The sequence below is a fragment of the Solenopsis invicta genome, chromosome 16 (assembly GCF_016802725.1).
Source record: "Solenopsis invicta isolate M01_SB chromosome 16, UNIL_Sinv_3.0, whole genome shotgun sequence".
Lineage (NCBI taxonomy): Eukaryota > Metazoa > Arthropoda > Insecta > Hymenoptera > Formicidae > Solenopsis > Solenopsis invicta.
Window position 1 is genome coordinate 14,471,554 of NC_052679.1, and position 27,617 is coordinate 14,499,170.

Consider the following 27,617-nt stretch of genomic DNA (forward strand, 5'->3'; position numbering starts at 1 on the left):
GCGATGCTGTAGTCTGTATACGCGAATATTTTTGGATGAGCTGTTCTTTTTATTGAAGACATGGATTGAAAAATCCTTTTACAGAATTAAAGTATAGATAATAATGAAGAATGCAGACTACAATTTTATATAAAAAACAAAAAAAAATTATAAATAGTTTTGTTAGTCAACATTTGCTACGCATGGATATTTGAGACTTCGTATGTATAAAATAAGCATGGTACATCTTCGGAATTACAACAAAGAACAATACTGTGCTTTTAAATTTTAGAATAAGTCTAAAAGCTTTAATATAAAAAAAATTCTGTTTTGAAAATTTAATGTGTAAATTAATATGCGAAATCAGTTTGAAAAGCAACAGAGCAGTAACGTGGTAGTTGAGAGATCTTACATCAGACGCTGAAGTCAAAGACAAAAACAGATAATGTTTCACGAGTACGTTTGACAAAGAGCACTAGTCTGTTCGCCTAGCCTTAGCGCTATTTCCCTGACTCTTCGCCCCGCGCACGATCGCGAGTCACTCGATTTTCCGTCGAAAAAAAATCTGCAGTACCAATGTCGAGTGAGTTTCACCGTCACTTCAGCATCGTCACATTATATTTTTACTTGTTTATTAACTCATAGGTTACAGAAACACACACAAATTCATTAGTTTAGTTAATCATGGATCATCAGTTTTATATCACTGATATTTTATCTTTTCATTCTATTTTCGTTATTGATACATCTGCGCACATGTTATCGCTTTATGTCCTTAAACTTTGCAACATGTTTTTGTATTATTACTGATCGTTTTTAAATAAATATGCTAATTTAATCATCTAAACAAAATAAACTATAAAAATAGCAATGAGAATGAAGCGCGGGCAACGCACAATTTATATTTCTTTTTTGTCAAATAAACATATAGATTAATTGTCTAATTTATGTATGCAGTTGAAAAAGACAGCAATCAAATCGAAACTAGTACTGTAATTCATTGTACACATTGTGGTATACAACTTGTAATATTTAGATATTCAACTATTATAACGTATATATTTTTGCTTGTTTTCGATATTTATATCATTTGTCATTTATTTCATTATTACAATAATAAAACGTATTTTAGATAGAGTTACTTACCAGTTTTATCATCCATTGCACTGTCAATGAGCTCCTCTTTGGTAGTAATAAAGTCTTTGGTATCCGTCTGCAATTGACTGGTTGGCGTTGTGCCTGTAGCAGTCAAAACATCCTCAAGACCGATTTCCTTCTTCACTTCGACTAAAGGCACTGTGTTGGAACCCGATGGGACGGCGGACGCCACAACTGTCTGTGGTGGAACCGCGACAGCCCCGTGACTATGAGGCACTTGTTGCTGAACAGATTGTTGCTGAACAGTAGTCGAAGAAGGAACTTGTACCACTGTTGGCTTCTGTGCGACTGGAGCTTGATTTTGAGGTTGTTGAATTTGAGTTTGTGGTCCAGATACATTACTAGAGTTACTGGTCACTAACTGGACGCTTTTTGAAACTATTCCAGAAGTTACCAATGGTTTAGTTTGCAAACTAACTTTCGAAATGGCAACGGAAACGCGTTGTTGAGTCTGAGGCCCTTCACTGATGCCAGTTCCTAGTTTGTTCTGATTTCCAGAAGTTTCTTGTTGATTCGTAGAAATATTCGAAGACGTTTTTGATGTTGTTGCTGAAGAAATTGGCTGTTGATTTGATGCAGAATTTTCCGAAGAACTTACTGAAGAAGTAGGAATTAACTTTGTCGTTTGTTGCTTCAAGCTTTCAGTTTGTACTCTTTGTGTCGTACTCGAACTCGATAATGGAGGAGGAGGTTTAGCAGATTCTTCCTTAGTTGGTGAACTTTGAACTTTTAAGGGTGTTACTGAATGCGATAAAAAAGAAGTTTCTCTTGCAAGAACTTGTTTATTTATTACTGGCTTCGGGGTTTCGTGCAGCAACTGAGGAAGCAAAGATGGTGGTGTAGGTAAGACTGGTCGAGCTAATTGTGCTTCCAACGAAGGAACTTTCGGCAGAGTATGTCCTTGCGTAGATACTGAAGATGTCGTAGCACATGCTGTATTTTGCAATAATTGCTTCAACAACACATTTTGGGATTCTTCTAATCTTAAAGTATTAGAAGAACTTTTATTGGAATCTATTTCTCTCTTCTCTTGAATTTTAGACTCTTCAGAATCTTTTTTCATTGTCGTAGATTGATTTTCTAGTTCTGCAGGTTTATTGTCTATTGGTAGAAGACCAGACGATTTATACTGGTTCTGATTAGAGGTCAAAAGAGGACTCGGAGCTTGCGATAAAGTTGATTGAAGGATACTGGGAGTATTTGAAACTCCACTAGAAGTTGCCAAAGGTGGCACAATGGTCCTAATACATTGCATTGAACTAGTTACAGCTGAACTAGTATTTATTAGTACTCGAGAGGGTGTAGAAGCTCCTGAACTGACTTGAAGAATCGCCTGAAGATTTTGTGAGCGTTGTATTGAAGTCGATGGCAAAACAGAACATAAAAGATTGGCAGACTGAGTTGGTACCGTGTTACTTCGACCATGACCAGCTATCGAGGATTTCAAGGAAGTAGTACCGGCCAGCATAGCATTCAACATGGCATTTGAAGTAATGGAAATACAGGTTGTAACGGATCTAGAAGTAACTGCAGCTGAAGAAGTACTTGAAAGATTAGAAGCTGCAGTAGTCTGAAAAGCTGTTGCAGAAGTCACCCTAAAAATTTGCTCACTATTACTAATCTTCGAAACTGTAGTACTAACTCCACTACATTCCTTTAATTCTTTTTTCTCTTTTATCAAGTCTGAATCTTTTGAAATGTTGCTGATCAGACTAGATTGACAGCGACCTTGATCTAATTTTGTCAACGTTGAAACTCCACTCTGAATATTACTTGAATTCAATGTTGACAAAGGGCTAGAAGTAGATAAAATATTTCCAGACTTCATTGAAGAAATCATGGTGACAACTCCAGTTTGATTTACTGTTGTCTGATTACTTTGTAAGGATGATAGCAATGTTCTCAATTGATGAGACACGTTGGCCACATTGGAAGTCAATTCTGTCGGTTTTGAGAGTGGTGATAAATGAGGAACTGTTGTCGTGCTTTTTTGCAATTGTGCCACGGTACTAACTACCAAAGTATTTGAAGCTTGACTCATCGCTGGAGAACTCTTTTTCACTTCAACATTTTGATTTTTTACCTCATTCTTAGCTTCAGCTGAAGAAATTTGATCATTTTCGATATTTTCTTGTTCTAAATCCATCAATGAGTCCTGAAGAATATTTAAAGGCAAAGTATCCAATGGAGTTGGCATCTGGTAAATTAGGCTCGATTTCAACTCGCTACTGTTTGCCATTTCTGGTTTTGACGAAATAATATTGGATAACATATCTAAAATATCATCAGTAGATTCTTCCATTAAAGCCTTTTCTTCGCTCAAACAATGCTGCAGAAATGGCTTGGAATTCTCCATTTCAGTACGTAGTTCTTCCTGACAATTCTTTTCATTTGGACATGTACTTTTGTCATTATTAACACCTTCCATGCTTTTTTGAATTTCTTCTGATTTGTTCGTTGCTTTTTGCATATCTGAATTTGAAGAGTTCTGTTCTTTATCATTCTCCACCGGTTCAGTGTCATTTTCCAAAATGTTAACGAGCGACAAATCATCAGTAACGGGTGACATTCTTTTTAAGGTCGTCGTTGGAGTATCATTCTTATTTTCAATATTTTCTGCAGGATTATGAATAGCCTCCAACATACTCTCCAATTCGTCTGTAGTATTTAACGGATCAGATTTCTTTTCATCAATTGATCCTGAAAAAGTATTCGATGTATCCGAAAAATCGCTCTCATCTTTGATTTTATCCTGAATCTCTTTCTCCTCTTTGTTCTTTATTTCACCTTCTTGATTTTCTGTTAGCTTCTCCTTACTCTTTATAATATCCTTTTTTGACAAATCCGGAATTGACATCTTCGGAGTTGAAAGCGTGACAGAAGTTGACTGTACACTTAGTATTAACTTCGTGGGATTGTTCAGAGATTCCGTTGTGTTTGGCAAACTTGAAAAGGTTGTTGAAGGCTTCTCTGAGAATAATACATTTGGTATTTCATTGACTTTCATAATTTTCGGGTTCAATTTGATTTGTTGAGGACTGGAGATATTCTCTAGAGCGGTTTGACTAAGTTTCGCAGCAATTTTTGCATCCGCTACAATGCTCGCCATCGTTAATTTAACACTTTTCTGATTGCTGAAAGAGCTCGAAGAAATTTCTTTCAAGTCAAACTGATCTATCATTTTAGTTTCTGTTTCAATTGATTGAACTGAAACCTGATTCAATTGAGAATTAGAACCAATAGACTTTAAACTAGAAGTTGAATTTGAAGAAATTACAGTATTCGTTAAGGAAACCGTTGGTTTTGAGACTATTATATTAATATTTGTTGGGTGTACAGTTGAAACTGGCATTTTGGTATAAGATTTGTTTGAAAAAATAAAGTTTGTAGGACTTTTATTTTGTTTTAAAGATTTGGTTTGATCATCTGTCGTGTCTTCATTAGATACATTTTCTTTCAAAACATCAGTTTGTATAATGTTATCAGTTTTTTCAATCTCTTCATCACAGGAGCCTTTAGAAAAATTGTCTTCGGGAGATTTTGTCGTGGGGTCAATGATAACCACTTCAGATTCACTTACTAAAGATACCATAAGTTCTTGATCAGAAGACTGATCCAAATAAGGACCTGGAGAAGAATCAGCACGAAGCTCTTCTTGATCCGGAGACTCTGGAGTATCAGTTACAGCGACTAGCTTTTTTCCAGACTGCAAAGCCCCCATTATGTCGAGTCTAAGGCCTTTTTTATTTCTTAAATGAGACGAGACTAAATCTTCATCACTCAAAATCGGTTCTTCTGATTGAGATTCAGAATTTTCAATCTCTAAAATCTGCACTAATGCGTCACCTTGACCAGCATCATTCACTAAAGCGTGACAAAGAGAATCATTGCTATCAGGAGAGATGTCTACCACCATTCCAGATTCAAAGAGAACATATTCTTCATGCATATCACCTTCTAAAGTTCCTGAAATAACATCAACCAGTTCCGAGTCGCCGAACTGTTCAATTACGGTGATATCGTCACTATCTCGCTGAGCTGTAGAACTCAAAGTCACCTCGGTATTAACTATAGTTTTGTCATCATCATAATCTGTCGTATCTGGAAGCTGTTCCAGTTTGTCTCCAGGACTTTCCAAAGTTAGAGATCCATTATCTAAAGTCGAAGAAGTTAAAGAAGAACCTTGAGCAGCTGATTTTACCTCCAAAGTTGGCGAAGCCTGTGGTGGTGTATGGGAATCATCGTCAAAGTCATTATAGTCGACGCAGACTAACGAACTGATTCTGGTAGTTTTCCGATTTGTGGAAGTATTAGCTTTCTCATCCGTGGGTTGATCTCTTTTCACCTGGGATGTTTCAGACCCTTTTCCACCTTTGCTACTCTCTGCCTTGCTTGACCACATCGGTGACCCACCTCGTAAGCCTAATTTGAACCATCCAAACCGTCCAAAATTAGGGAATTGCACTGGCTTTGCAGATTTATTGGGATTTTCTCCGTTTTTAGTAGAATTTTCTGATGAAACTTGTTCCTGAAAAACTTGTTGACAAATCTGTTCTTGATCACGTGATGAACCACCCTTCAATCCTAATTTATAATATTCAGATTTCCCAAAATCAAGAAAAGGAATTGGATTTAAGGGATTATTGGAGTTTCCTCCGCCCCTAGAAAGATTATCGGATATAGAAGTTTGTTCCTGAGAAATTTGCTGAGAAACTTGTTGCTGATCACTTATAGTTAAATTAGCATTTTGTTGGACAAAATTGTGAGGTGTATGAGGTGGTCTTGGAGTTCCAGGATTTTCTACACTCTGGGGTCTATCTGGCATAGCCGGACTATTTCCTGTAGACTGTCTTCGCTGCATCTGCATAGGAGACCCAGCTACCATAGGACTTCTAGGCATCATAGGAGAACTGGGCGGTTGATTAGTAGTCGAAGAATGGTGATGACTACCATGAAGCATTGGTGAAATCCTGTTCATTGGACTAGGAGGTTGTGACGGTGGATTTAACTGTTGTTGTAGCATCGGAGAACCCATCGTTGTCTGTTGTACCATGGGTGAGCTTGGAGGCTGACCATAACCTTGTTGAAGTTGCTGATGCAGCTGTGGACTAGGGGAATTTGATGATTGAGACATCATCGGCGAGTTGGGAGGCTTCTGTTGCTGTTGTTGCATTTGCAAGAATTGCCGTTGCTGCTGTTGCTGAAGAATGTGCTGTCGTTGCTGAGCTATTTGAAGTGATCTCGGACCAATAGAATTTTGTCCTTCTTGAGAAATACCCTGAGAAACACCTTCATGTTGTTGATGAAGAATTTGTTGACGTTGCTGAGTCATTTGAAGAGATCTTTGAGCAATAGAAGTCTGTCCTTCTTGAGAAATAACATCATGTTGCTGTTGCTGTTGCTGTTGTTGATGAAGAATCTGTTGCCGTTGAGCTAATTGCAAAGATCTTTGAGCAATCATATTTTGTCCTTCTTGAGAAACAGTTTCATGTTGCTGCTGTAAAATTTGTGGTCGCTGTTGAGCCAGTTGCAATGATCTTTGAGTAATAGTGCTTTGTCCATCTTGAGAAACATCTTCGTGTTGGTGCTGTTGTTGAAGAAGTTGCTGTTGACGCTGTTGAGCTATTTGTAAATTTCTCTGAGCAACAGTATTCTGTCCATCTTGAGAAATATTTTCATGTTGTGGATGTTGTTGAAGAATTTGCTGACGCTGTTGTGTCATTTGTAATGTTCTTTGAACAACATTTTGTCCAATTTCTTGAGAAATATTCTGTGGAACACTTTCATGCTGCTGTCGTTGTTGTGCTATTTGCAAATGTCTTTGAACAGTAACATTTTGCCCATCTTGAGAAGTAGCTTCTTGTTGTTGCTGCTGTTGCTGAAGAATCTGCTGCCGTTGCTGAATCATTTGCAGCGTTCTAGGACCGATAGAATTTTGTCCTTCTTGAGAAATACTCTGAGAGACCACTTCATGTTGTTGAAGAATTTGTTGCTGTTGAAGAATTTGCTGTCGTTGCTGCGCCATCTGTAAGTTTCTTTGAGTAGCAACATTGTGATTTTCTTGAGAAATGTCATTTTGTTGTTGCTGTTGAAGAACTTGTTGCCGTTGCAGTTGTGAAACCACTTGTAATGATCTTTGGTTAATAGAACTTTGCCCTTCCTGAGAAACACCTTCAGATTGCTGTTGCTGAAGAATTTGTTGTCGTTGCTGAGTCATTTGCAATGATCTTTGAGTAACAACATTTTGTGCATCCTGAGAAATGCATTCTTGTTGTTGCTGCTGCTGAATAATTTGTTGTCGAGCCGTTTGTAAATTTCTTTGAGCAACAACAGTCTGTCCTTCTTGTAAAATATCATTTTGCTGTTGCTGAAGAATTTGTCTTTGTTGAGCCATTTGCAAATTTCTTTGAGTAATAACATTCTGTCCATCCTGAGAAATATTATTCTGTTGCTGCTGCTGAAAAACTTGCTGCCGTTGCAGTGTCCCCCGAACAATAGTACCTTGTCCTTGATCTTGAGAGATACTTTCATGCTGTTGAATAATCTGTTGCCTCTGCAACAATTGCTGATGTTGTTGATTTAGCAACTGTTGTTGTCCTGGCTGCGGATAAACGATACCTCCTCTTCTCTGCGCCCCTTCTGGTGGCCTGACAAATCTCTGAGTTAAACTATGAACTCTTACACTCTGATCAACCATCAACTGTTGCTGATTTCGCGTCTCCGGCGTAAAAGCACCAGGAGAAGTTGCCACTCTTCCGCCAATAATAGTTCTATGTTGTGGTGACGTCATTCGCGTAGTGTTAGGATTACATAAACCCGGAGAAGGCATCGGTCCAGGACTAAAGGGACTTTCGTCACCTTGAGAATGAGGAGTGCCAATTCTTGGCGATTGTTGCTGAACATTATGAGGCGACATTGTACCCGGATTTGTTGATTGAGGGTTGCCTGGACTATGTTGAAGCAATGGTGTGCCTGGACTATGTTGAACAATTGATGGAGTTGCTGGTGAATGCTGAATCATGCTAGGACCAGGACTTTGAGAGACTAATCCTGCTGGAGAATGCATTGGAGAATGTTGAGAAGGTGACATCAACGGAGAACAAGGTTCATTTGATTGGGATTGAGTTTGTCGTTGTTGTTGTTTATTTTGATAGTCCTGGAGTAATATGCCGTGTTGACGGTGCTGCTTACGCGAAGTCTCTAAATGTTTCTGAAGAATGGCTTGTTCACTAGAAATCCGTTGCAGTTCAGCGGCTTCAGACTCTGACAATTCGGTACCATTTTTACGACATTGACGTAGCTTACTATTGAGAGACTGGAAAGAAAAAAAAAAAAAAGAAAATATAGTACAAACTGAGATTTAGAAATTAAAATTAAGAGTCTATTATTGTATAATATAAAAATGTTTTAATAAATAATATTTGATTAATTTTAGTTAATATGGCACTAATTTATAAATTTATTTACCTTCTTTGTTTTACGAAGCTTTTGGACTTCTGTCTCATAATATTTTAATTGTTGCAGCAATAAGTCATTCTGATTACGGAGCCATTGTTCATAATGCATGTGCATTTGCCGATCTTGCTCAGTAACTATAACCTCTGGCGGAGTCGCTGGTGCTGGATTTTGAGGAATGTTGAAAATAGCCACTCTCGCTAAATCAATACAAATAATCGTATGAAATAAACTAAAATTATTATAGTATGTTTAAAAAAGAATACGTCTAAAAAAAATATGTCTACATTACAAGTATATTAAACATCTTACTATATTATTAATATATCTGCATTATTAAAATTAAATATAATGAAATAAAACGTAATATTTTATTCAGACAAAATTTATTATCGAGGATAAGCCAAATAAAATTCCAATAATAAGAATACATCGATCGCTATGTAAAAACAGAAATAATTGACAAGTCTAAACACTGGTAGTTAAATTTTGCTAAAATTGTGTTTCTTGTATGATTTTACATACAATTTCTAATTCTCTCGAACTGTGTACTTACTTTTGATTCAAACACAGCTCTTAAATTAAATTAAAACTGTAATATTACAAAATAGAATTGAAAACCTATTTAATATTATCGATACTAACAAGCATCTCTGCGATCCTCTCTTTCTCCCCTCTCCCCCCAAACAGTAAGTCTTTCGAAGTGTCTTGAGCCCAAATCACACTAGCAATTAAAAATTGAAGATTGAAGATTAAAAGATTGAGTTTTGGCCAATAAAATAAAACGAGCTAAAATTTCTTGATTTCAAATTTCAATCGTTAATCGTCAATCACAATTGGCAATCGCTAATGTGATTTAGACTTTAGCCTCAATTATCGAATTGGCTAAGATACTCGCACCGAATAAAGAAATATCCAGGTTCAAATTCTGACCAAAGTAATATTTTTCGCAACAAATTCTTTCCAGTTTTTCCAGAATAGGAGAAAATCATAAAGATGCTTGTTGGCATCAGTAATATTAAATTAATTTTCAATTTAATTTCATAATATTACTAACTTAATTTAAGTGCTGCGTTTAAAACTGTAATGGCATACAATTCGAGCAAATTTGAAATTGTATGTAAAATCACACAAAAAAATATTAATAAGTTTAAAAATTAATAAACACTAAGTATAATTTTATGATTAAATTTATTTTTTATTTTACCTTTAATTATCTTTTTATTTTAATAAAATAATTTACTTAAATCAATAATTCGATCATTAAGTAATAAACTAAAAGAACAAATAATGGAAGACTACTCACGTTCAGGCGGGGTCTGGGTGGCAATCGGCTGTCTCGACCCCACTTGTGCCGTTACCAGCTTTGCCGTTCCATCAGCAACTACGCCACTTTGTTGCCAGTTAGTGACAGGTGCAGATGGTGATCTCGCCGTACAAGGTGGTCTTATCACGGGTACCATACCTTGAGGAGGCGACGTGGTACCCAAAACATCAGCTTTGAGTTTTTCGAAATCACTGTCGCTCAAAAGACTTCCCCCAGTGACATTATCAGTCTGTTGTTGTTGTTGCTGTTGCTGCTGTTGTTGTTTTTCTTGTTCCCGCTTCTCCTGCTCTAACAGCTCCTCCAGCAATAATGGCTGCTCCTGTGAACACGACTGCTGACAGTCAAGGTTGATTTTTGATACATAGAGTGCTACTTTGAAGGGCTAAAGATTATAAAATTGCGATTGCATTAGAATTGAATATTAAATTGTAAAGTCAGATAAAATTACAACTACATGTATACAAATAGTAAAACGCTGTGTGTGTGTGTGTGTGTGTGTGTGTGTGTATGAGTGTGTAGAAACAATAAACGTATACAAAATGATAAATATACAATTTGTTTCAAATTAATTTGGACTTATATCTCCAATAAAATCGTTTTTTATTTTATCTCCGTAATAAAAAAAAATAACAAAAAGAAAAAAGAAAATTTAGTTTAATTAATAATATACACAAAGATACGTGCAAAACAATTTCAACATTGATGCGTTAATTATAAAGAAAAGCAATATTCTGGATTACATTGCTTTCAGAAAAAAATTAAGCAAAAAGTAAAACACAAATTTTGCTAATGTTAATAAAATTAGTTTCGTGCAATATGGATGCAAACATTTAGAAGTGCATAAAATCTATAATAAATTAAATATATAGCAAAAAATTCAAAAAGATGGAAATGCCACCAACTTTTTCCTTTTATAATAAATAATAAAATTTTACTCAATATGTGAATTAAATTTTTTCAACAAAATTTATCAATTACATTTAACCTTTAAGCGTTTATCATTATATGTACATATATGTGTGTATATATTATATATATATATATATATATATATAAAATACTGTAAAAAAGTTTTTATTTTTTCTCGGCCTCTCGGCTCCAAAAGCTTTCATTTCATGCCAAAAGAAAACTCCTAAAATGTCAAAAAATATTAAGATTTAGAATCGCTAGTGAACAATTTTTAACCCTTATACTCCTATAAAATACATAAATACATTTTTAGATTCTGGACTTTTTCAACTTTGAGAAGCTATAACTTTGGTTTTAATCAATATTTTTCAATAATCTTTTTTCTCTTTCAAATGAAAGTTCAGAATCTCAGAAATATGACTGCACAATCGACATTGCCAAAAAACGATTTATTGTGAAATTATAAAAGAAAAACCATTAAGCAAAAATAAAAAATTGTTCAAAAATCCACCTTTCCTTTAAAAAATCAGATCTTCGTCACAAAAAACTTTTAAAAACTTTAAAACATGGCGTTTTAAAGCTAAAAGGTCGTACTTTCAAAAAAATTATGGCATTGTTATTTCTTTTAAAAAGTATAATTATATAATAAGGAGAATATGAGGTATTTTTGGGTGTCTAAAAATCCACTTAATTTTTTTTATCATATCTTTGCAATAAAAAACTTTTAAGGATTTTATAATACAGCGTTTTAAAGCTAAAAAGTTATTCTTTCAAACAAAATTATGTCATTGTCATTTCTATTAAAAAGTATAATTATGTAACAAGACAAATATGAGGTATTTTTGATTAACTCAAGGTGTCTAAAATGGGAAATTAATGTGTTTTATGATACATTTCGAATCTTGCGCAAAAGCCCTTTTTTCCACACTATAATCCAGCACTATATGTATAGTATTCTAACTTTAGACAGAGTATGTGAGCAACATGTGCGAACAAACCTGTTCCGCACCTTCAGACGTGTTTTGTTCGGTTTTTTAAATATAAGATTCTCACCAAAAAATTTCACTCACACAATGTGGCAGTCTCACAGACAAAACTTTACTGCCGTCCCGTTCGAATTCTAATTGACGAAATTAATCAACTATCTCAATCAAAAAAAATTTCAAACTTTTTACCACCCCCCCCCCCTTAGTCCAAACCTCCTATCTCATTCAGTCTTCACACAACAAATGTTCGAAACTTCAAAAATCTTGTAAATAAAATTCTGAAGAAATCATTATTTCAAATAATAGTTTCTCACTATTTAAAATAATGAGTTTTTCGGAATTTTATTTATATTATTAACAAGACTTGTGATAGTTTATTACAAATTATCTTGATCATAAATTATAATCCCATTAAAATTTCATTTCTGAAAATAGAAATAACTGTATAGAACAAGAAAGCAATAGAGATGTACGCAGAAATGAAAGAGAAATTTGGAAAAATTGGAAGAAAAGGAAACTGATGGAATTTTAAAAAAGTGTTGAAAAAGAAGTAAAAAGAAAAAAAAGAGGAAGTAAAAAAAGAATTTAGAAGAATATAGTAAAATGAATAAAAGACAAAATATGGAGGTAGAGAGAAGTAGGAGACAATAGGAATGGAACCGGATCTCTTGCCTTTGGAGATTGAGTTTACAGAGGTTGAAGAAAAAGTTAAATAAGATGAAATAGGAGAAAAAGGAAATAGAAATAATTGTATGAAACAAGGTGGCAGAGGTGGATGTAGAAATGACACAGCAACTGAGTAATTTAGAAAGTTGGGAAAAAAAAGGAGGCTGATAAGATGTTTGAAAAAGAAGTAAAAAAGAGAAGAAAGAGAAGAGAAAATAAAGGTGGAAGAAAAACTAAGAAGAAGAAAGGGAGAAACGGAGAAATGGAGGTACGGAGAAAGAAAATTAAGATGTAAGATAAAAAGAGTATTAGACATGGGTATAGGCATAGGTACAAGAGGTAGGGTAGGTAAAAGAATAGGTATAGGGAGGTACAGTTAGCACCGATAAATATGTAAAAATATGGATGGATGAAGTATCATAAAGGTATAAGTATCAATCGTAAACCAAATCCCCTTCTTAGCTTTATATGCTGAAGATAAATAAATTCAATTCAAATTCCCATCTTTATTTTTGTTTTTATTTTGATTTATTAAAATTAATTAAAACATATTTTCGTATGTACTCATTTCATTATCTTAATAAAGAGTTTTTTTATTGTTAAGTTGAAACATTTAATTTGAAGATGTCAAGACCACAAAGTGGTATACTTTAGAGCTTGTAAAAAAATTTGTTCTATCCTTATAAACATACTATAGTTCAGTTAAATGCAACTATTGAAGAAAATCCCGGAAAAATTCCAACTGGATTTTGATCTGAAACAGATCTACAACTACAAAAGTTGTAATAACCCATTTAAACGCGTGAAATCTTGCTAAAATCAACTTTAAATTCGAAATTTGGTCACTTTTTAGAATTAATCGGGTTAATATATTTCTTAAGGTGTATATTGTAGAGCTAAATAAATAATTGCATCATATTTAGCGACCAAAAAAAAAATGAAGTACCACATTTAAAACCCGGATTATGTCCCGAAAGTCATTTTCACACATGTATTAAAGAAAATCGAAAATTGATTTAAAAATCATTCACTAACGACCTCTAAATTTTGATATTTTTTTATAAAAATTTAGGGGTGTACTTTTGGCATAAAATGGAAGTTTTTGAGCCAAAAGGCCTAGAAAAAATAAAAACTTTTTATGTTATATATGTATATTATATACGTATATTAATAAATAAATAAGAAAATATTTTGCTATATTAATTATTCTAATTAGAACATAATATGTTCCACAATAGGTAAATTGTTTATTTTTTAATTATACTCTAAAATATTAAAAGAAAAAAATTCTCCAAAAGTTAAATATAAAATGAAGATTTATATTTGGATTTATTTGTTCTTGTATTAATATTAAAATGCCCCGAATCTTGCTCACCTGCAGAAGCAAAGGTCTTCGATGAGGATGCGGCACCACAGGTCCCATCGGCGGACCCGCCACCGGTACCTGGTGCCCCGTCATATGAACCACAGGTCGCGTCATACCTCGCCCACCACCACCACCCGGGCATAGTCCCATCTAAACACATGCACCAACACCAAATGCATATCGCAAACTTGCACACCCAGGCCAAAAACATCAGCCAGTTTTCTTACCACACCTTTACATTGCCATTTAGACATTTCCCAAATTTATACTGATTTATATCACATAATTAATCAACAAAGTTAAAATATCAGAATGATAAAAACGAGAATGATAAAACAAAATTTTTGTCAATATAAATAAATTAAAACTAATGTAAATGTATTGGCTCCGAATTTAAAAATAACTCAAATTAATTTGTCAATGTGAGCCTACGCGGTTGTTGGTGCAAATACAATAAAGTTACTATATAAGATTTTCCGTCATTAGTAATAACAAATATAATTTTAATTTTCCATACAACAAAATCGATGGCGCATGCAAAGTTATTACAATGTTATAGAGTCCAAACGTTTTGATCCATGTGAATCCTCCTCAGTAAAATATCAAACAAGAATCGGAACAAATTTAACGGCTCTCCTCCCTCGTCACTTATTTACGTCCAAAATTTAAAATTTGTCCATAATTGAATCTTGAATTCTGAGAAGAGAGATTAATGTGTGTATAATACGAGTTTACAATAATGACAATCAGTATGTAATATAAGTTTACAATAATGATATTCAGTACATAATATAAATTTACAGTAATGACAATCAGTATGTGTAATAAGTTTACAGTAATAAAAATCATTACTGTAATGTGTGTGTAAACTTATTACACACACATTAAGCTTGATCTCTTTTCCCAGAATTCAAGATTCAATTACGGACAAATTTTTAAATTTGGACTAACATAAATTTTAAACGTAAATGAATAACGAGGGAGGATAGCTTACAGCCGTTAAATTTGTTCCGGTTTTTATTCGATATTTCACTGAAGAGAATTCACATGAATCGAAATGTCTGGACTCTATAACATTGTAATAACTTTGCATGCGCCATTGATTTTATTGTATAAAAAATTATAATTATATTTGTTATTACTGATAACGGAAATTCTTATATAGTAACTTTATTGTATTCGCATCAGGGACCCTGCCCGAAATAAAATTTTGGTTAGGTTAGGTTACGGTTACGGTCAAAGATTATTTCTAATTTTCGATTTCGGTTACGGTCATGTTACTGATAACAGTAACGGTAATCGTTTCGATTTCGGTTTTTTTCGGTTACGATTACAGATGTACAATTACCTATTGTAAAATTTAATAATGTATAAAAATAATAATGTATAAAAATAATACACGTATAAATATCATATTATAAAAAATTCCTGTTTAATAGAAACTACATTTTTTTAATATAAAAATGTTTAAAAATCAATGGAGGTTCCAAGTCTTAGAAAATCTTTTTTTTTTTGTTTTTGTTTTACTTCATTCTTAGAAATTTGCAGCATTAATTGCCGTTTTTTTTTTTTGGTTAATGTTTTTCTATAAAATAATATATTAATCTTACTCAATTTATCATAATAAAAGCAAAGAAATAAAAAAGTAATCCTCCGTACACACCCTGTAATATTGTTATTTATCAAGAACCTATAAGTAAATATCGACGGTCTTAAAAGTTCAATTAAAATTGTCAAACTTTTTTGGTACTCCAAAAAAGCCGGAAAAATTGAAATATAATTTCAGATTTAAAAATTTAGTTTCAACATTACAAAGATCTTATTCTATCATATTTATTTTATGTTCACAAATTGAAGAAAAAATTAAACATTAAAATCAACTGCATATCCATGAAGCGTAAAAAATATAAAAAGATAAAATATAGATGCCGTGTATCTTTTTCTCTTATTTTTATCTCATAGAGAGAGAAGTCGACACTACACGCGCTTTTTCTCCTTTTTTTTACCAGATCTTCAGTATGATTTTTAACAGCATTTTAAAAAATCTGACAAGAAAAAACCGGAAAAATATTTTCGCTCAGATTACGGTTACGGTCAATTAGCCTGAACAATATTTCGGTTTCGGTCATAAAAAAAAAACGGTTAGGATACGGTTATCGATTTCGGTTTCGGTCCAGTCAAAGTCCCTGACTGATCCCAGATTCGCACCAACAACCGCGTAGGCTCGCATTGACAAATTACATTAAGTAATTTTTAAATAAATTAAAAAACAAGAAAAAAATTTTTATCATTAATTTTACAAAACAAATTTAAAAGGTTTTAAATTAAATGTTACATTTAAAAAAATGTTCATCTCAAAAATGATCTTTTATATAAGACTTCACATCGATTCAATTGAATAAGTTTCTAAATATTTCAGACGTATTTCCATATTTCTTTTACTTATAATAATTTGTAGGTAAAAACTATAATTATAAAAAAATAAAAAAATAAAATAAAAAATTATATAAAAAATAACAAGATGATAGCTCAATTACTGTTATTGTTAACATACGCATATTAGAAATTAATTATAATGTCTCTAACATAGAAAATGTTCTTGGCATTGAAAAGTCTATTATTTAGCTACGCTTACAATCACAACAAATTTTTTAGTCTTGGTTTCGCTTTCTGACCAAATTCTTTTAAATAAAATATAATTTTATTATAAATACACTTTCGTTTAAATATAATTCAATAAAAATATATTAATTAAATAATATTTTTAAAGTTTTACTAAATAATTGCCTCGTGATTTATTACTGTAATTATTAAAACTTATTTTATGAAATTATTTCATAATTATTTTATATTCTTTAAAAATATATATAACTTCCATATACATATATGTATACTTCAAATAAAGTTACAAATTAAAAATTTCTTAACAAACATTTCTAAAAATATCTATTATCATAAAATTGTAACTTAGCAAACTATGCAAAATTATTTGTATTTGATACTGCATAGCCACGCAAAATATTTTTTAAATAAATTCAGCAGATATGCGAAACTGACTGACACACACACACACATATATACATAAATATATGTATATTATACATGCAATTATAAAATGTTTTTACATTATAAAACACTAACAAAAACCATGTTATATAATTAACTATTCATTATTATATGAATTATTGATAATATAACCCCGTTGTTAATATTTCATTAAGTTGTAAATATTTTCTTTTTCTCCATTCACACTTTGTAAATTTTCTATATAAATATTTATTCTTTCTATATGTGTATATGTATCTTATATGCACACATACACACACGCACGCGCACGCACGCACGCGCGCACGCAACACACACCTACACGCGCATATACAAGATATTTAACTTTATGACTCAAAATTACCTAAATCATTTATTCTACAGACAGTTACCAAATATTTTTTCAACAAAAGTACCATATTATATATTTATCAATTTCGTCTCTTTAGTTTCTTTCCTTCAATTTATTAATTTGATTTTCTCACAATTACATAAAAAAATTAACTATCAAAGCAATACATAATTTTTCAGAAAGACTAACATAAACATAGACACTTACTTGTATCGGTCCAGGATACGGCGGTGGTGGTCCCGGATAAGGGGGTGGTGGCGGAGGTGGTGGAGGTGGTGGTGGCGGCGGTGGAGCCAATGGCATCCGAGGACCAATCATGTGATTTACAGCAACTACTCTGCCAGCCATATTTGGCATCCCCGCCGCTACTCGCATGCCCAGTCGTTGTTGTTGCGTGACTATAAGAAAAATGTTGTAAATATTAAACATCAAAATTGAAGATTTCATAAAACAATACAAGTATTAATATACAGAATTATTCCAGTCTTGAAGCTTTCGTGGCCATTGATATCGTTAACCGAGAAAGCTGCAATGTTTGCGAAACGTTGGCAAAGTGCCTAACACGCACATGGCATCCATCCGGAAACCCTCTCGGTTATACAGAATTATTTATTATTTTGTACAATAAACATTAGATCAAAGATTGTATATTATAGTTATAGTTTTAAAAGCTTGGAAAAAAGCCTATTTTCTTTCATTTTTCCGCGAATTTTTTCGGTTTATTTCTCAAGGGGTAAAAAAATTTATTGAAAAATTTTAAAAAGTATTGTACTATGATGATACCTCATCAGTATCAAAGTTACCTATTTTACAATAATTTCTCAATCCTAGCTCGCCACACTTATTTTCGAGTCCGTAGTTCGTCATACTCCGATCTATGAAACAGCTCGATTTTTCATCTTGTCACTTTCATTTTAATTAATATTTTAAAGCTGGTATTATAAAAATTAAAAATATATAGTCTAAATAATATGTTCATTAAATAATAGCAGGTAAAAAAAATGATTTGGAATAATTAAATTTATAACAATATACAGAAAAAAGTAAACTATAAAATAAGATTACACTTTAAGAGTTCACTGGATCAAAGTATGGCGAACTAGACTTAAAAATCTGTATTGAGAAGTGACTAGAAAATGGTCCGTATAAAGTTATATTAATGTAAGTTTCTATTTTTAAGTTTTTGTCCATAAGTTTTTTCTTTCTATTTATGATAACGTAAGTACGACGGAAACAAAAAGCAAACCACAAAAATAAATAAAAACAGAATTAATGTATTCTTTTAAATCAAATACATTAATTTCAAATACATTTTTAAAACCTCTATGCGTTTTGATAATTACTAATATTCAAAATACAAAATAATTAACATAAATATTAATTTTAACTAGTTGTTCCAATTACATTCGTTCTTACTAGTTGGTTTAATAATTAATAATTATTAAATCTCGAGTAATGTAATATTCCAAGTATGAATAAACAAATTAGCTTAACATTAATTCCAACGCTTATACAAGATGTCTTATTTTAATAATACTGTAAAATTAACACGTCATTTACATAGCAAAATTAGCGATTTTTCAAAGGAAAAGAGGATTTTTCTGGTTTTTTCAAGCGATTTAAAAAAAAAGTGGTTTTTTTAACTATAATATTACATCCATAATTAATTCGAGATATTTGTAAAATATAATTTTTTATGCAAACAAATTTAGCATTTTAATTCCAAGATAAATATATAATAAATAAATATTTAGAATGGGCCAACGACGAGCAAATCCAAGGATGTTAAATAATAGATTTAAAATAAAAATATATACTAATTTTAATAATATAACGAAATAAGATTAGTTTCACATGGTGTCTAGCGTGCCAGTTCAAGGATATTTCCAGGACATTCCAGGATAAAAATTCTTATTTTCCCAGAACAATTAATTTTCATTACTTAATTTTCATTGGTAATATTATATTGTAATAGTATGTATTCAAATTAAGATTCTATATAATAAATAAATTAAAAAATTTAGAACAATATTATTTACTGCTTTATGAAAAACATCAGACATTCAATATAAATGATATTTTCTCTATTATATTCTATTTTATAATTTAAAACATTAAATTTAAGTTTTCTTAGTAGTTTAATTAGTAACTTGCCTTATTGTACTTTAAAAATTTAATCTATAATTATAAATTTATAATTACGAATTATAAATTTATTGTCGTTTCATTAAAATATCACTTTGATTTTTAATGTCCACACTTGCTTTTTAAGCTTTATTTAAAATTAGTTGTTTCTTATTTTTTAATTCTTTTACAAGTTTATCGCGACTCTTTAATATCATATAATGCTTTCGTTTGATTTTCTTTTTCTTTTGCAATCGTTTCTTTATACCAGGCATGCTCATTGTGAATAAAATAGAGATTCGATTTTTTTAGAAAGAAAAAAAGTAACAAATATTTCAGGTCCTAAAATTCCAGAAATTTTCTAGGAGTTTTCTAGAATATATTAAATTTGAAGACAATTCCAGGATCTAAGGAAATTTAAGGATTGTTAAACACCATGTTTCGATTGTGCTTAGCCTTTAGTAATCGTAATTAAATCAATAATAACATAAATAGAATTATAATATATTGAATCATAATATGTAAAATCATTGTGTGGTCAATTTGTGGACGACTAGTTAAGCTAATATATATGCAGAATCAAAGTAGCATATTATTTAACTCTAGGCTTTTTTGTTGCTTCAGAAATAAATAAAAATAATTTTTGATTGAATATAGATTGAATAGATTAAACAGTTTCATTAAAACATAAGGTCAAAAGTTCGATTAATTTAAACAATAACGTTACACACACACACGCACACGCACACGCACACACACACACACACACGTGCGCACGCACGCACGCACACGCGCACACACACATATATACAGGGTGTCAGGTAACTACCGCCCCTGGTTTCGTAGATTGATAGATCAAGTAAAACTGAGCAGAAAAGTCCTTTACCATTTTTTAATATTTGCCATAGTTAACAAAATAAAAATTAATAAAGTCTGCAAATAAGCGCGTATCACCGTGCACAAGAACCGCCCGCCGGTCGCCAAGACGTAGGCAGCCGCGGCTGTAGGCGCGGCGCGGTGAGGAGGCAACAGTAACTCGGAGACGTAGCTACTACTGCTTTTCCCTCCTTACCGCGCCGCGCCAACAACCGCGGCTGCCTACGTCTCGGCGACCGGCGGGCGGTCCTTGCGCGCGGTGATACGCGCTTATTCGCAGACTTTATTAATTTTTATTTTGTTAAGTATGGCAAATATTAAAAAATGATAAAAGACTTTTCTGCTCAGGTTTACTTAATCTATCAATCCACAAAACCAGGGGCGGTAGTTACCTACTCTTTATATATATACAGGGTGTCCCAGAAAGCTCGGATCCCCTTTTTAGAGCGGATTCCTTCAAACATTCTAAGAAAAAAATTCTAATACAAAAATGTCGAGAATATAATGGTTTTCAAATTATTCGCGATTAAAGTTTACGAATTACAGAGCTGACATTTCGCGCGCTCAGGCATGGTGATATGACAAGGTACTACAAGGGTACTTCTTGACATTGAGGTTATCATATAAATATGACATTTATATTAAGAAATTATTACTGTAGGAAACATACTTGTACATTATATTTGCATAATTAACGTTTTCAACAAAATATCAATTCAATAACAAAATGTTTCAATAGCCATTGAATCAGCTGTTAAAATAAATTCATTAGCATGTTCATATAATAGGAATTTTATGGTAACATATCGATAATATTGATAATTTATGCGATAATATGAAAAAGATTGAATATATTGATAAAGTAGAATTCAGACATATCAAATTATATCTATTTGACATTTTCGCATTTACATCAAATTACCGATTTACATTTTTAATAGTAATTTTAATAAAATATTGAAAATATTGATACATTACCATAAAAATTCTTATTATATGAACATGGTAATCAATTTATTTTAACAGCTCAAATGGCTATCGTAACATTGTGCTATTGAATTAATATTTTGTTGAAAATGTAATTATGTATATGTAATGTAGTAATATGTTTCATACAGTATTAATTTCTTAATATAAATGTCACTGCGTGTTTATATGACAACCTCATTGTTAAGAGATACCCTTGTGGTACCATGTCATGTCACTATACCTGAGCGCGCGAAATGTCAGTTGTGTGATTCGTAAACTTTAATTGCGAATAATTTAAAAACCATTGTACCCTTGACATTTTTGTATTAGAATTTTTTCTTAAAATGTTCCAAGAAATCCACTTTTAAAAGAAGATCCGAGCTTTCTGGGACACCCTGTATATGATTATACAAAAACTGAGATGCATCGTATATAGACAAAAACACAATTAAACACAAATTTCAGAGCACAAAACAAATATTAATCAAGAGATCTCAAAAACATTCTGTTTTCACGAATGGATATGATCAAATATAATTATACTTTTGATTGAGAAAATGTTAAAATAGTAGATTACAAATCAAATTATTTTAAACAATTAATAAAGAAAGAATTCACATCAAAGCCCAAAAATATGGAATAAATACCAATGAAAATACCAAACTTTTAGAAGAGATTTATTTTAATTTACTTGACAGAATATTCAACAATGACTATTGAATTTAATTCCGTTGATCTTATGTTTGCAAAAAAATGCAATTGTCAATTTTTTTAAAGATCAGTAGAATCATAGTTTATCTCAATTTGCCATTTAAAAACAATAAAAACAAACCAACTGCGGAACATCAGATCTGAATTTTGTCTTTGAATCGTTCTAAATATGTTTACGTAATTTAAAATAAGTTTACTTATTGTTTTCACTAATAAGCAGGATAATTGTAAAATATAATGTTACAAATATTTTTTTCTAAAATTTACCTTGTATATGCGCTTGCGAAAGTCTCTGCGGATGTCCGGGGAAACTCGATGGATAACTCACAGTTACCGTATTTGTGGAAGTCACCACTCCACAAACCGCTCCATCTGGTGAAACCAATCTTGTTCCAGGTGGCATTGGCCGGCCCATCGCTGCCGCTTGTTGTACTTGTTGATGCAGTTGTACTACTTGCGCTTGCATTGCTTGCGGTGTCGCCTGCGATGATGTTATTGTCGGGACATTGGAATTTTCTGTTAGAGTCAAATTCGTGCTCGTAGAACAGGAATCAGTGATTTCAGAAGATGAACTAGTCAAGTCTGGTTTCTGATCTACGTCTCTAGTTTCCTTCTTTTGTTTATCGTCTTTGGAGTCAACTTCAACTTGCTCGAGATCCAAATCAAGAATATTAGTCTTCTCCCCACCCGCAATCGTGTCCAGTTCAGGATCCGCATATTCCAAAATGTTGAAATCCGCTCCCATTTCAGCTTCAAGAACAAATTCTTAGTTTTAAATGTGTAGTAATGCTTTTTATCTTTGGGCTTTTAAGGCTAAAGCCTTAAAGTGTCGAAGTGCCAGAGATATTTTATGTAAAAGTTTAATTTTTTAAATATTTGTCCTCATCGCTAAATAGTATATAACTTAATTCAGTGCATTTTCATAAAAGTCCAAATTTATTCACATTAAATCAAAAAGAGGTTTAATGTTTCAAAAATAATTTCCATTATTTTCAATAATTTTGTCCTATCTATAGAGCAGTTGACAAATACTCTCGCAAAACAAACTTGGCAGTTTTAAACCAATAAAGTTTTCAAGACTTTTTCGGTTCTCTTCCACTATTTTAAAATGTGTGTTAGCCAGATAATATTTGGGCGACCGGAACAAATTCGACTGAGTTAGGTCTGAAAAAAAATTCGCATAAAGAATTTTCTAGCCCAAATTAATTTATACACCTAATAGTTTAATAGATATTAAAAATGTCACTTGATTATTTACTGTTTATACAGTAAATAATTAAGGGGAGACAATTGGAACGTTCGAAAATTACAAGCCCTTGGACATAAATTTTATAAACGCGGCCTTATGAATGTTCTATTAATTTATATAAGAAACTCACTTTCAACTCTTGTTTTAAAATTGATTTATACAAAATAATGTTTTATTTAATTTAAAATTTTTAAATTTTTAATGTTTTTTACATTTTTTTTTTTTTTTTTTTTTTTGTACAACAGACATACCGAGCAGTTCATCATCATCATCAGCCAAATCTCCCAATATTGCACTGACTCCCTCGACTTCAACTATCGGACCAGCTCCTTCTTGTTCTAATTTTTCCAATTCAGCTGTCACATTGTCAGGAATCTCAGATGCTTCTGAATTAGTAACTCCCGCAGTATCACTCATCGTCGTAGAGACGAGTGGTGGACGAACCATCCCTGGAGCAGAGCTCAACATGCGAATACCTGGGTTTAAATTGTCTTGCGTCCGCGCGACGCGCTGGCCCTGCGCTTGATTTACATCTTAAAAAAAAATGTTTTTTATTTTATAAAAATTTTTAATTTATACAGGGTGTCGCAAAATATTCGTTCATGTTTTCGTTGGTTGATAGAGAAAGTCATACTGAGAAGAAAAATCCTTTTACCATTTTTCATTATTCGCAATAATTACCAAAATAAAAATTAATAAATTCGGCAAATGAGCACGTACTTTCCCTATCCACCGCATGCGGGGACCGCCTGTTGGTCGCCAAACTATAGGCAGCCGCGGCAGGCGAGAAGCAACAATGACTGTCTTACTCGCCTCATCGCGCCGCCTCCCACGGCTGCCTATTGTTGGCGATCGACGGGCGGTGGGTCCCTGCATGCAATGGGCAGGGAAAATATGCGCTTATTTGCCGAACTTTACTAATTTTTATTAATAAAGTATTGCAAATAATGAAAAATGGTCTTTTCTTCTCAGTATGACTTGCTCTATCAACGAGAGCATAAACAAATATTTTGCGACACCCTGTATATTGTATTTTGTATTTGTGGAACATGGAAACTGTTTAACACTTGTAAATTACAATTTATATAAAATGCTGAAAAAGAGATTAAAGAATAAAAGGTTAGATCACCTTAGCAGTTTAAAAAAATTATGTTTTTTGTTACTTAAATCTATAGTTTATAGATTAAAAAATATAAGTCCAATTTTCAATAAAAAAAAATTCGATGGTTTCATATCACAAGAGCCAATTCGGTAAAGCGTGTCACCGTTCTGTTGAGCAGCTCCGAGCCGTTGAATTCTGCCAATATGTATAAGCATATCTAACAAAAAACTACTAAAAAAAGATAGATGCAATTAACGAACAAGTGGAAAAACAGTTGTACGGTCCAAAAATAACAGACTAAAGGTAAAATTAAGATTTCACTTTTTTATAAACAAAAAGATAGTAACTTTAATAGTAACTTTATGTATTTTTTTCTAAATAACTTATTTAAAGTTGGTGTTGTACATAATTTTTACATTTTCCAATTTCTTAAAAATTTAGAGTGGATACTCTCTTATATAAAATCTAAAAAAGTACGTAAGGATTTTTGCGACATATTAAAAACTTTTTTGCAATTAACATTGTTATATGAAAATCTTTGGCAAAAAATGGTTTTTTCAAGTGTTTATTTTGCCAGAAATATTTTTGGAAAACTCTACATACTTTTTTAGTATTTGGCACACAAATGATAAAAATTTTGTTTGTTATAGATCAAATCGTGATACATTATTATTTGTAAATAATAACATTGAGCAATTGCAATCATTTTGCAAGTAAGACAATTACACATTTTCTTAAACCTTTCTCCACCCTATTTTATAATACAAAAAATATTAAATTTTTAATATCTCTTGTTTTCCATTTATTCAATTTTCAGTTAAAATGTACCTATATAAAAAAGTGACATCTGTAAAATCGTTACTTTCAGTCTTTTAAAGATAAAACAATTATCCAAATCATTTTTTTCGAAAATGTGTTGCAAAATATCTTTAGTAGTTGTGAATAAACATTTATGCAAAGGAAACACGTTTTTCGCGACATTGCGGGACAGTTAGTAACATAGCCATAAATGAGCAATCTTTGGGATGGGGGATATTGCCATCCTTAGACGGCAAAATAAGCAAAATCAATATTCTCGTACGGTTCCGCATGCGCACTTTTGTCACGTGACTCCGCACGTTTCGTGACGCATGCGCTGAACGTAGAGTCAAATGCATGAGCAAAGGTAGTACACTGAGCTCTCATAACCTGTAATCGTCACAGAAAAACGCCACGCGTCGAAGTGTTCAGTAACGCCTTGTGCGTTTTCAAGCAATTGAAGAATGGAGAACGAAGAAAAAGAAGAATTGATGCAGTGCACGCCGCCGGAGCTTGCTGAATTGGCCAACAGTGCACGCATCGACACTTTGCCAAAAGTCTCACGCAACAAATACGACACGGCGTATTCGGCGTTCGGACGCTGTTTTCAGTACTCGGCTACGCTGCGCGCGCGTAGCTACGCCTCGTACTGAAAACATCGTCCTCAGTCGAGAACGGCAAAGCTCGGCTCTGGGGTACATAATGTATTATTTTTTTAAATTTACCTGTAAATCTCTGTTGCTGTAAAATGTCGTAAGACTCAGAAATAGCATTTCTCACAGCTGGCATTCGTGTTTGGAGGCTTTGAGTTGCCTGGAAATTTTGTTGACCAGGAATATTGGCTACTTGAGGCCTATTCTGCAGTAGCGTCCTACTACGATGGTCAATCGGATTTTGAATATTTCCTGCTGCAGGATGTCGCGCATTTATTCCTAAATTCATACATCAAACACACAAAAACTTCACATCAAAACTTTACTTCAAAAATCAAAATATTTTACGTAAAAATCAATAAATTTTCTTAAGTAATTGAAATAAATATAATTAATTTTTTGAGAATATTGAAATGTTAAAATATTTTAATATTATATAAATGTTATGTAGAAATTTAATAAATATTATACAACAAATGATATTTATTATATATAAAAGTATAATAAAAATTAATATTTATATATTGGAAATTAATAAATAAAAAATATTTTATTCATACCAATGGAATTTCTTATTAAGACATTCGGTTGAATCGGCATTCTAGGCCTAACAATGCCTGGCGGAAGTGGATGTCTAAAAGTGCCTTCACTAGAATTATTTTGTACTTGAGAATGTTGCTGAAGCTGCACATGACTCGATTCAAACTGTTGTTGGTTGTTCTCCGTATTATTTTGTCCATCTAAATTATGCAAAAATAATTAAAATGTAATTTTGATTAAATTTTAGTTTAATTAGGCTTCAGAAAATACATAACTCATATTCAATAATTAGGTATTATAAAATAAAATAAAAAATACCTTGAACCCAATTAGCGCCAACTCCTTCAATCTTCTTACTAAATTGTTGCCTCTGCAATAAATCCCTCAACTGTCTATTGACTTCCGGTTGTTGTGCAAAGGCCACTTCTTGTTCCTGAGGTGGTCGAGGAGTTTCAGAACTTCTGGGAGAAGGATAGCCAGGTGCAGCAGGGACGGGAGTAGGAGTGACAGGTGGTTGGCTGTAAGGATCAGGAGTTCGTGATGTTGTAGGGGGAGGAGGGGGAGGAGCATAAACGGGAGGTCGCGGAGGATTAAACACAGGGGTACGAGGTGTACCTGGCGTCTGGGGTGATGAATAGGGAGATGCAGGAGTTGAGACATTACCCTCGAAACGCTGAAAATGTGATTCCTGAGAAGGTTGAGAGGAGGCAGGGGACTGTGGAAAGTCATGGGGTGACTGAGGTGCCTGCGGTGAGAAAGGAGACGGTGGTTGAGGAAAACCTGGACGTATCCCACGACAAGAAGCTTGCGCAGGCAGTCGTACCATAGTTTGATGATGGGGTGATTGAGGTGTGATACTGCGGGGAGTCTTGAGTGAAGGCGTAGCAAAGGTACTGCGGGAAGGAGAAGCTAAGGAAGTCAGTTGACTTGTATCCTGCATCAAAATTTTTAAATTGATATTTAACTTTTATTACACTAGGTTACAAATTATTTTATACAATACTTATATTTTTTATATTTTATTTAAAAAATTTCTAATTTGTAAATATATTGATGGTTAAAGTTTCGCACAATTTGCACGTAACAACGTGCATCATATTTTGTTCTTGATAAAATAATATAAATAAATTCTTTATTAAAGTATTTTATTAATTAAGATATGTATAATCTAGTAGAAAATAGACTTACTTGCGCCGTGGAAACTTGTAATTGTGCTGTTAACGCAGGTGTAGTATCACTAGTTAGTTGAGGTGTATTTTCTTCGCTTATTTGTCTATGTACTCTGGCAATCGCTTTAAATGTAAAAAATATGTATTGAAATTTATAATTATATCATAGAAATATATGTTAAT

General features: G+C 32.6%; 1 protein-coding gene across 12 annotated transcripts in view; it reads right to left on the reverse strand.

The window, feature by feature from the left end:
* Positions 1 to 27,617, reverse strand: part of LOC105197366 (histone-lysine N-methyltransferase 2C) — a 75,284-nt gene that overhangs the window by 13,547 nt on the left and 34,120 nt on the right. For 6 of the 12 annotated variants that reach the window (XR_005576599.1, XM_026137690.2, XM_039459045.1 and 3 more), the window contains 11 exons: positions 27,454 to 27,557; positions 26,584 to 27,199; positions 26,286 to 26,465; positions 25,798 to 26,004; positions 23,424 to 23,705; positions 22,191 to 22,673; positions 17,451 to 17,641; positions 13,856 to 13,996; positions 9,899 to 10,253; positions 8,605 to 8,792; positions 1,126 to 8,452 (listed from right to left, as the gene is read on the reverse strand). Coding sequence is in view for 11 of the 12 variants with exons in the window: in XM_026137690.2 (XP_025993475.2) it covers positions 1,126 to 8,452; positions 8,605 to 8,792; positions 9,899 to 10,253; positions 13,856 to 13,996; positions 17,451 to 17,641; positions 22,191 to 22,673; positions 23,424 to 23,705; positions 25,798 to 26,004; positions 26,286 to 26,465; positions 26,584 to 27,199; positions 27,454 to 27,557 (10,074 nt within the window). In the remaining variant the exon portion in view is untranslated. The remainder of the gene's footprint in view (positions 1 to 1,125; positions 8,453 to 8,604; positions 8,793 to 9,898; positions 10,254 to 13,855; positions 13,997 to 17,450; positions 17,642 to 22,190; positions 22,674 to 23,423; positions 23,706 to 25,797; positions 26,005 to 26,285; positions 26,466 to 26,583; positions 27,200 to 27,453; positions 27,558 to 27,617) is intronic. The other 6 variants (XM_039459047.1, XM_026137686.2, XM_026137687.2 and 3 more) reach the window with 5 other exon arrangements.